The sequence below is a fragment of the Hippocampus comes genome, unplaced genomic scaffold (assembly GCF_001891065.2).
Source record: "Hippocampus comes isolate QL1 unplaced genomic scaffold, H_comes_QL1_v1.1 scaffold85, whole genome shotgun sequence".
Classification (NCBI taxonomy): Eukaryota; Metazoa; Chordata; class Actinopteri; order Syngnathiformes; family Syngnathidae; genus Hippocampus; species Hippocampus comes.
Genome location: NW_017805540.1, coordinates 5571965 through 5583479, shown reverse-complemented (window position 1 = coordinate 5583479; position 11515 = coordinate 5571965). Strand labels below are relative to the sequence as shown.

General features: G+C 43.2%; 1 protein-coding gene and 1 long non-coding RNA gene across 2 annotated transcripts in view; both read left to right on the top strand.

Annotated features, from left to right (window-relative positions):
- Window positions 1–9336, top strand: part of LOC109521292 (uncharacterized) — a 9666-nt gene extending 330 nt beyond the window's left edge. Inside the window, exon 3 of the long non-coding RNA XR_002169325.1 lies at window positions 9325–9336. This is a non-coding gene — a long non-coding RNA (uncharacterized LOC109521292). The remainder of the gene's footprint in view (window positions 1–9324) is intronic.
- The window catches only part of LOC109521291 (cadherin-12-like), a 62199-nt gene extending 50684 nt beyond the window's left edge, over window positions 1–11515 (top strand). The window contains exon 12 of the mRNA XM_019879075.1: window positions 10687–11515. Within this exon, the coding sequence (XP_019734634.1) occupies window positions 10687–11294 (608 nt within the window). The 3' untranslated portion in view covers window positions 11295–11515. The remainder of the gene's footprint in view (window positions 1–10686) is intronic.

The following is an 11515-nucleotide window of genomic DNA, read 5'->3' as shown; positions in this document are numbered from 1 at the left end:
GCCAATAACCTGTCTCTCCACAACATGGAAGCTCATGTCAGGCATCATTGCGGCTAAGATAAGTGGACACATGGATCAATACATGAGCGAAGCACAGAAGGGCATTGTTAGAGATACCAGGGGAGCCAAACAGCTCCTGGTTGACAGAACAGTCGCACAAGACTGCAGGTCCCGACAAACCAACCTGTGCACAGCCTGGATTGATTACAAGAAAGCTGATGACTCAATGCCACACACATGGATCACTGAATGCTTGGAGTTGTATAAGGTGAACAGGACTCTTAAGAGCCTTCGTTGCGAACTTGATGAGGATGTGGAAAACCACACATGAAGCCAATGGCAAGCCACTTACCCAAGTGTCCATCAAATGTGGAATATACCAAGGTGATGCACTCTCCCCACTGCTGTTCTGCATAGGACTGATCCCCCTAAGCCAAGTAATCGCCAAGACTGGCTGTGGATACCGACTCAGAAATGGAGCTACGATTAGTCACCTTCTCTACATGAATGACATTAAGCTGTATGCTAAGAGTGAAAGGGACATAGACTCCCTGATCCACACAACCAGAATCTACAGCAGTGACATCAGGATGTCATTCGGGCTTGAGAAATGTCGTCGGATCGTCACTTAGAGAGGCAAGGTAGTCCACACTGAAGGGGTCTTACTCCCTGAGACGAGACGCTGTCCACACTGTAAAAGGAAGGTGATTAAGAATAGTGTTACCTGCGAAGCCTGTCAACTCCATTTTCATGCTAGCTGCGCCTGAAGAGAAGGTAATAAACCAGATGAGCAACAATCATGAAAATGTCGAAACTGCCAAAGAAAGTTAAACAAGGAAGAAAGAACAAACAAAAATTAACGGCCAACCCCAAATAGAGAATGAATGACAACAAATTGTAAAAAATGTAAAGAAAAGATCAGACAAGGTGCTAACCGATTGATATGCGCAAGTTGCAACGGGCACAGTCATATTAAATATGTCACCAACACAAGACTACAAGCTGAACGGTGTAAAGCCGATAGAGACTGGAAATGTCAAGAATGTAGAATGGCTGGAGAGCAGCGATACACCAATTGATCCAACGTATTCGATGAAAGCGAATGCTGCATATCAACTCCAATGTCAAATAAACATCATGCAATAGAATGCGAACGGATTAATGTGAGAGGTGAAGCTCTTCAGATATTTTAGAAGAAAGGAATATTGATATAGCCTGCATCCAAGAAACAAAGCTTTTGCCAACCGATTCCATATCCAGCTTCCGGAACTACGTCGCAGTTCGCCAAGACAGGGAAATTCCCGGAGAAGCAAGAGGTGGAGGTCTTGTAATCTTTATCAAGAGACAACTACCCTATGCACTAGCCCCAAAGACAATCAATCTACGCGGGTTAGAAGAGTAACGTATCAAAATTCCACTACCAGATCTGGGGAACTTCACCATCACAAATTTATGTCTCCCCCCAGCTATATCGCCTTCTCTCCAACGCATCCAATATAATGAAGATGCATTTCCAGTCACAATTGAATGGAATAGTATTATCTGTGCCGATCTTAATGCCCACAACCCGCTGTGGGATAACGTGATGACTGCGGATGTTCGAGGTCAATCACTAGCAGATCAAATCCTCGACGAGAATGGGATCTTTGCGAACGATGGCACTCCAACACGGCAAGACCCAGCTACTGGTGTCCTCTCTTCCCCCGATATCACCATTGTTCATGAGACCCAGACAGAGTTCTTCTCATGGGAGGCTGTCAACCTACTCTCATCAGACCACAAGCTAATATTCATCACAATTAGGTTTCCCGCAGCGATAAATAAATGAAAAAAGAGATTAGTTTGGGACTGGAAGTCCGGACATGTACCAGCATTCACAGTGGAAACAGATGAGCTGTTCAGGGACTGGCATAAAGAGAGACCACAGAAAGTCAGCAAGGAAGTAGAAAAGTTTAATAACCTTGTGTTGAAGGCAGCACGACTCAAGATTGGATTAAAGGCAATAGGTTTGACAAATGAATGTTGGAAGACCAGAGAAATTACCCAAGCTGAGAAAGAAAGAGATCGGCTACGAGAGCAAGGTGGTTTCCACAGCAAAAGGTTTAAAGAACAAGATGAGAAAGTGAAAACTTGGTTAAGGAAAGAAAGCTGGAAATTTGGCAACTAAAGATTATCTCAGTGAAGGGCAAGACACAAATGTGGAGAGTGCTTCAAAGCTTAACAAACCCAGCAAGGAAAGATCAGGCAAGAATCATTATGGATGGTGAAAAACAATTCATCAGTAATGTAGACAAAGCCAATGAGTTCGTTAAATATTACCACATAGTAAGCTCCCTAAAATTAACCAAAGACGACTGAGGAATGAAAGGGCTTACCAACGGCAAATTGTGAAAACAAGTTGATGAAGTGTCTATAAAGATGGAATTTACTCCAGAAGAGGTGAAAGCAGCAATACAAAAACTCAACCCATCAAAAGTGGCTGCACCTGACCACACCCATCCATATCGGCGAAAATGCGCTGAAGGCCTTAATTGGCTTTCAACTGGCATCTTCAAAAAATCATGGTCCACACTCCAAGTCCCGCAAGAATGGCATATTGCTAACATCCGGCCAATGCTAAAGCTAGGGAAAATCCTAATCAGTTATCTAGCCACAGGCCCATATCACTAACTTCTGTGATCGGTGAAGTGATGGAAAGGCTGGTGTGCAATAGACTGTGGTATATAACAGAAGAAAGACATCTCTTGACCGAAAACCAAACAGGGTTCAGGCCTCCAAGAAGTACAGAAGACCAGCTTTTAAGATTATCCCAGTCTATCAATAATGGCTTTCAACACAAACCGATGAAGAGAACGGTAATGGCGCTTATTGACTTTTCAAGGGCATACGATGGTGTCTGGCGAGATGCTTTGGTGTATAAGATGATGGAGAAAGGAGTGCTGACACACATCATAAGATGGATACAATCATGGTTGTCGAACAGATTCGGGTTACCTATGAGGGAGAGAAAAGTCGACGGCTCGTCTTCAAACAAGGTGGCCCACAAGATTTGGTGCTCTCTCTGCTGCTCTTCCTGTTTTATATTGATGACTTGGCCAAGGATATCAACAATACCGAGATCTCTCTATTTGCTGGTGATGTAGCACTATAGACACAGCACTCATGCATGTAAATAGCAAAAAAGGAACTACAAACAGGACTTACAAGACTGACGGAGTGGAGTGCTATGTAGAAGATGCAACTTTCGGCACCCAAGTCCGAAGGCTCCTTTTTCTCGACTAACACACAAGAGGCCAATTGGAGACCATCTCTAACACTAGCAAGTAGTCCTTTGAAGTAAAACCCCAACCCGAAATTCCTAGGGGTTACATACGACCGGCAACTAACCTTCAGTGCCCATGTGAACAAGATCAGTCAAAAGATTAAGCAGCAGGCAGCAGCGTTACGCCGATTGGCCAACGTAGACTGGGGTTACGATAAGGAGACCTTATGATCTACCTTTATCACAGCTGCAAGATCGATCATTGAGTATGCTGCGCCGGCATGGAGCCCATGGATTTCTGCATCAGGGATGGAGGGACTGGAAGCGAGCCAGAGATATGCTGGAAGAGCGATTGCTGGACAGGTACGCACAACCCCCAAAGTGGCTATCTTAGCCGAAGCAGACCTTCCTACCATTGCAACCAGAGCCGAAAAACCAAGTATGATTGCTTTAGAGAAGTCATACAGGCTGAGTGAATCCAATCCTCGCCAGATGCTAGCAGAAAGAGATACCATACAGCGAACGAAAAACAAGGGTGGAGAATTAAAGCTGAAGCGAGATGGTCAGCAATCTTTGGGGAGAATAAGCCACAACATCTGCCAGGTCTCCTACCACCATGGATGATGATAGGCAACCCGGTTTTCGAATTAGAGGGAGTGAAGACCGGAGATAACGAAAAAAGGAAAATTGCTCTTGACAGATTAGCCAAGAACTGGACTACATATGACAGAGTGATGTACACGGACAGATCCACATCAGTAGCAAACATCAACGGAGGAGCAGGGATTGTGATAACAGAGGGACACCCAGCTAACCCAAATGTCCTAGCAACACATAATGTACCAGGAGGCCCCTGGTGTTCCTCATACCAGGCAGAACTGAAAGCGATCGTGCGGGCCCTGAATCTCCTCCAGGATGATTGTGGGGGAAAGAAGATAAGGGTTGTTGCAGACAGTAAGGCAGTGCTACAACGGATCCAGAGTTTGAATCCCTCCACCCTACTTCAAGACGGTGATGAAAAAGATATTGTTGAACTACAACATCTTTTTCATCAAAGAAAGAGTTCCCTAACCTTTACATGGTGTCCAAGCCACTGCGGGGTGATTGGTAATGAGATGGCTGATGAACAGGCTAAAGAAAGGTCGGAGAGAAACCAAAAAGGAACAACCTGGCAGTACGCGGCAGCGAAAGCGGCAATCAAACGTCATATTAAAGACCCCCCCCCAATGCGCCACGAAAGATTGAAAGAAATCTACGGCGAGCACGGCGAATGGTTGAATCAACAACAAGAACGACTCATGTCACGGCACAAGCAGTTTACGATGAGCAGACTACGGAGTGGTCACCATCCCGACCTGCGGAAATGGCAACACAAAATTGGTCGAGACTCCATCTGCCGAATATGTCGACTGGGGGAAGAGACAGCAGAACATGTATTGCTGGACTGTCCCGCCATTCATCCAACAACACGAGCAAACCTGACGATGCCGGAGCAAATGGCGAGAGACCCAAACTTGCTTAAAAGGCTTGGGAGGGATGGCACAATAAACTGGAGAGAGAGCTGCAACAAAGTAATTAACCTCAACAAACCCAGACTGAAGATTGCTCAACAAACAAACAAACAAAAAGCAGCAACCACAGCAATAGTAGCAACAGCAGCCAAAGCAGCAGCAGCAACAGCAGCCCAACTCGGGAACGACCTCCAAGCGGTGTTGGGCATGCCTTCGGGCTACGAACAGTTCCCAGTCAACGGGCGACAAATGGGTCTGCAGGGACCTGGGTCGCTGCGGCTTTAGGAGCGGCTTTGGGACCCAGTTGCAGGTCGCTCAACAACAACAGCAGCAACAGCCAAAAAAAAAAAAAAAAAAAAAATTGGACTCAGCACTCAGAAACAAACTATAATAACATTTCTAGTGTGAACTGTTGCATAGGATCACTCCGAACCTGTGACAGAACGAGCCACGGAAATTGGGAAGGTGGAAATTGGCCGTAATATTTAGTTTCAGTCATTTCGTTATTTCTCATTTTCTAACATAATCTTGGTATGCACACACACACGTACACATGGTTATATTAGTTTAAATACGGTTATTTCAAGAAAGAAAACCAAAGTGCTCCCCTTCTTAAATAAACGCATGAAAAACTTATATTCAACTAAGATGGGAAAATTATTGGAGTATTTTACTCTAAAAATTCAACCAAGTTAACTTCCACCCACCCATCCATTATCCGAACCTACCATCCTCACGAGGGTCGCGGGCTTGCTGGACCCTATCCCAGCTGTCTTTGACCAGCAAGTGGGGTAAATTCTGAAATGGTTGCCAGCCAATTACAGGGCACACCTAGACAAACAACAATTCACACTCAAAAATCACACTTAGCAACAATTTAGAGTATTGCATTAACCTACCATGTATGTTATTGGAATGTGGAAGGAAACCAGAGAAAACCCACGCAGGCACTGGGACAAACTCCACACAGGAAGGCTGGAGTCTGGATTCAAACCCCGGAGCTCTGGACTGTGTGATCGACACGCGAACCAATGTGCCGCCCCCAAGTGAACTTTTAGTTATCAATTAAGTTAACAGTGTGGCCCACAGACATTTTATGTTTCAGTTTTGAGCCCTGTTGGGTACATTACAAAAAGATCGCTCCCCACAATACCCTTTTTTTCTGACAGCGTAATGAATACCTGTTTTGAAAATGTATCAAGTAAAAATTACTGATGCTAAAATGAAACAAATAGTCTGATAAATATTCAGCAAAGTAAAAAGTACTGGAAAATATCAGTACAGTAATGAGGTGTTTGTAAGGAACAGTTTTGACACAGATCACTTGTTGCGGTTGCAATCGCTCCGATATGATTTTGAGCTCAGAAAGTTTTTTTTTTCTTCAAAGTGTCTTTGTGATCATATAGCCTGCTGTGTGATTAGACTCATCAAATGTCTATCATGTTGATTATGTGTATATTAAGCTACATTTCATCAGTTGTCAATGGTAATGCTTTTACTGTTAGCTGTAAGCCCAACTAGCTCATTGCAAATGCACTCAGGGTAAGTTGTAACAAACTTAGCTTTTGGTAGGTAGCAATGCTAATGAAATTAGCTAATTTTGACTGAATGGTTTTACTCTAGTTTGAGTTTTATTGGAAAAAACTATTGGCCATACAATCCATCCACAGTTGAGGAAGATGGGTTTGCACCTTCACTAGGAACTGATCCTCCAAGTTCAGCTCAACCTACCAACGCAGCTTGTGCTTCAAGCCTCTGCCCCAGCGACTGACCAAGTCTCAAACTTGGGTCTTAAATTGGACAGTGATTTTAAACTTGACTGGCAAATTGGTGCCGTTGTTAAATCCATCTTCTTTCATCTTAGACATCTGGCCAAATAAAACCTCTCCTCTCTCAAGAACACTTTGAGACAGTAATTCGTGCCTTCGTCACATCCCGGCTGGATTACTGCAATGCCCTTTACTTTGGAGTCAGCCAATCCTCCATTAAGCGCCTCCAGCTGGTCCCGAATGCTGCTGCTCGCCTCTTGACTGGTACTCGTAAGAGGGAGCACATAACTCCTATCGAGCCTTTTCCGTTGCTGGTCCCTCTCTCTGGAATGACCTCCCACTGAACATTCGGCAAGGCTTCTTGCTGCCCATCTTTAAAACCCGCCGCAAAACTCACTTGTATTCTTTGGCATTTGACTCAGCATGACCCAAATTATGATCCTAGTTATACTGTTTGGTTCTCTCTACCGTCTTTGTTACTGATTTTTTGCTTTACTGTTGTGTATGTTAGTTGCTCCATGTACAGCACTTTGTGCAGCAATGGCTGATGCTCAATAAATACAGTCGAGTTGAGTTGCTATAACTCTGCTCCAGCTATGAAACAAGCCATTCAAAAAGCCACATTCTGACTTGGCTGAACTTTAGCCCAACAGTTGTTTGGACCTTACCAAAAGCCATACAACAGAAACTCCCTTGAACAAAAATGAAGCGTAAACTAACAGCAATAACTGACACGGTTCAAAATGAACTGAATAATGTTTTAGGATCCCAGAAACGTGGACACCAAACAAAACTCTGTAACTGTCACGTTGCGTGGCGGTGGTGGACCCCAAAAAGCAGGCAGGAGGGAGGAGCAGGGTGAACTTGACGAGTTGTATTGATAAAAACACAGAAAACTAAATCCTAAACAAACAAAGTCCTGAAAACAAAATGAATCCAAAGTATCAAACAACACCCAGGCTGTAGCTAAAAACTAACAGTCACCAAAACATGATCAGACAAACATGACAGCTCCGACAAACAAACAATGACCCGACCATGTGTGGTTGGGCGGGAGTCCTTTTATACAACTAATTACATAACGACCAAGAGGTGTGCAGCTGCAGGGAGAGCCCTACAGTGCCACCTGTTGGGCACAAACCAAAACATGACAATAACACAAAGGTTTATTTACAAGAACAAAAAGTGCACCGACAAAGTATGAACAGAAATCACTGGTGGAAAGAACCAGGAAAAACAATAATTAACGAAAAGCGCTAGCAAAAGGCAAGGAGATAGTCTAACAGAGAAAACCAACAAAATGTCCAGAATACAATTGCACGAACCAAACAAAACAAATGACTCAACCAGATATTACTTGCAAAAAACATGTCCAAATGGAACGAGAGCAACTTTGCTTGTAAATGTAATGTATTATTTTTATTATTATTATTATTATTTGAGGTGAACAAGAGGTCTAGAAAACATCACTTGGGCCAAGGTCAACAATAATCCAACAAACTGCAGGCATTTTGTCAGTCCTTAAATACATGGTTCAATGATGAGAACATTGGCAGCAGGTGTGCACACTGAAGGATTGCGCTCGTCTGCTACCTGCTGGGGATACAAGAACATGATCATGACACACACCTGTCAAGATATCGCTGGAAGTAAAGCAGAACATGTGTTCTGAGAGGGTGAAATGGAAAATAAGCTCACCCCCCCAAAAAAGTTTGTTGTCGCATTTGGCACCTTTTGTACAATTTTATTCTGATAAATATGCATGTTAATGTATTATAAGTACTATACTCGACATAATCAAAGCATTTCTGTTTATGTTTATTTCACACAAGCATTTTCCATGCCATTTATTTGTCGACATTTGAATGTAGTTTGCATGACAGTTTGAACCTAGGTCGGGGGTCGGCAACACGCAGCTCGGAGCCGCATGCGGCTCTTTAGCGCCGCTTAGTGGCCCTGGATCTTTTTAAAATGTTTGAAAATGGAAAAAGATGGGGGAGTGAAAATATATATTTTTTTGAATATGGTTTCTGTCAGAGGACAAACATTCTTAACATTGTCCAATGCTGTAAAAATATGTTGAATAAATACTACATTTCAACATTTCTGTCAACGAAGATTTGCATCATAGCCAGCGACACGTTTCGATTAGCAGAGTGGGATGCCAGCCTGCCAGGCAGGTGGGTGTTGTAAGAAGAAACGACATTTCATGTCCAATTCACCGAGGGAACTGGCAAATGTCATGATGACGAAGGACATGTATTAAAAATTCTGGGGTTTTTTTTGTGGATTTTGGATGGAAGAAAGGTGCACCTTTCTTTCCATCCAAAACTGTTGTACTTAATGCACTTTGTAGAATGCTAATTATTTCAGATGAGGTGATTGCAACCACCTGGGAAGGGCCAATTGTTGCTTGGACCTGATTGGCCTGAAGCTCAAGTGAACTCCCTTTAAAAGATGAATGAGGAAGTCTCTGCAGGCCGCACAACTTGGAGAGCAGTGCTACACGTGGGCTGCTCAAAACTGGTCAACTGTCACTCCTGAAAATAAAGAAAACTGGAAAATCTCCTTCCTGAATCCTGGCTGAATCGCATTTTTATTCTTTTTTCACCTGGCCTGCTGTTTTGCCGCATAACCGAATGGCAATCTGAAGGACCGAGAGAAGCATTTTAAAACGGTACACGTCAGCTACGAAAGTTAACACGCTGCAAAAGTGCATCCCGTGCCTCGTCCATCTTAGCGGCCGTTATGGCTGTTGCTCATTACTGCATGCGTGTGTAAGTGTGTGTATGCGCACGTGTGTGGTAGCACGTCGATCGCGGGAGGCTGGTCGATCAAAAATAGAGCTTTGGTCAAAAAAGGTTGGGCCCCCTTGCTCTACAGGATGCACTGCAGGTGAAAAAAAAACATTTAATTGGGAAGGCACATTGTGTATTTGTAGCCAACTTAGTCATTTTGATAGTAGGCTCATACAACTAATATAGAGACATACAGCATGTGTTGCCTTTTTTATTTTGTTGCGGCTCCAGACACATTTGTTTTTTGTTGTTTTGGTCCAATATGGCTCTTTCAACAGTTTGGGTTGCCGACCCCTGCCCTAGGTCGAAAAAGCTACTGTCCCCCATCCCCTCTACTTCCCATTTCTTTGCCCAACATAAGCTGGGACCCTGCAGCGCAAACACAAACCTGATGACTACAAGTGGCAGAGAAAAGTCTGATGTAATATGTACACCTAGCTAAATATTAGCTACTGCCGAGTGTTGGGTCTCTCCCTTTCTCACTCCCTCTCTTGCGCTCTGGTTTTCTTTTGCTCTTGACAACAATGCTGATGATGTAAGTAACAATCATTAACATTTGAAACAGTAATCCGAATCATTCTCTACTCCTCATTCCCATTTTGCCCACCTGCGTTGGTACCCCAGTCCAGTACATTGTTCGAGTGTACTCTGGCATGTATATACTAAAAAAATTATGCCATTGTCCTCCCCAATGAGATAATGTGCTGTGTGGATGTTAACACAACCCTGCCAAATTTGAATGATGAATAAAAGACCTAGTATAGAAAATTAGGCTTTAAATTGCTAAAAATCATGTCATTCGCTCTATTCTCAAGGGCGGTTGAATACTGCAGCTTATTTCAATATCCAAGTATCCAACTGAAAATTCTCCAGAATAATCGTATTTAGCAGAATGCACGAAAACCATGCCCCCGCTCAATGCACATAGAGCACATTTGACAATAAAGTTGACTTGAACTCGAACTTGAACTTGAAATGTCAACTGTCAATCAAACACGAATTACCTTTCGTAGTGCTACATGTCCCAACACATCCGGCTATGTTTTCATCAGTGCTCCTCCATCTCGTTTTGCATGTTCTCCATGATGATGGATGGACTGGAGTGCAGCAAATTACATGGAACAATACAATAAATCAAGAGCTGAATCTATGATTTTCATATTTACATGTTAAGTCACCCACTGTAATTATCTTTTCCAATTACTAGTTACGAGTAGCTTATTTAACCTTTATCAGAGTCCCCTTAGAACAGTTTCTCATTTGCAACGCTGATCTGCCTGCAGACAACAGAGTAAAATATAAAAAGTTTGTATTGTGACCTTTTTCACTTTTTCTTTGTTTTGCAGTTATTCCTGTACTCTATATTGGCAGAAGACACCATAAAGACAAAGAGGCTGTCATGACATCACAAGAAGATATACGTGATAATGTCATTCATTATGATGATGAGGGTGGTGGGGAGGAAGATACTCATGCCTTTGACATCGGCACCCTCTGTAAGACACGATCAGAACACGTACAAACGAACAGTATAATCGCCAAGAAGGACAAAAACAATTATGGTCACGGGGTTCTGTTGCATCTAAGCACTCGCAATGATAAAGTCAAGTCACCAGACATCCATCAACAAACCGCCAGCATTATCTCCCCTGTTAACAGCCAGTCGGTTGTTCCCTGTTGCAGAGTGACTCAGGGTAAATGTGAAATAATCCGAGATTTCATTGAAGAGCGCGTGGGGGAGAGTCGGAAGTCGGCTGTATCAGCCTATGACTCGTTTGTCACATCTGCCTCTGAAGATCTTTGTTCTGTGGCAGGCTCCCTTTGTTCTATAGCAGAGTCATGGGTAATTGATGATTTAGGAGATTTGAGCTCCCTTGGGGATTGGGGACTGTCCTACAAATCATTAGCTAGTATCTATGGGAGACAGGCCCCTACTGTGTCTGAAGAGAGCTAATATGGATAGTAGATAGAAGATATGCGGTCTTGGTGGGACACAGCCAATGGACTTAATTTGTTTTTTTACAGGCATTCCAATGAAAGGACAAAACTAGAGTGAGGTAGAATTGGTATTAGCATTACAAGACTATCTTGAGTCAAAGTTCTTTCAATGACACACAAGATACAGCTTATCATACATTTCCTTTGTGGACACTTGATATCACAAAACTACACTAA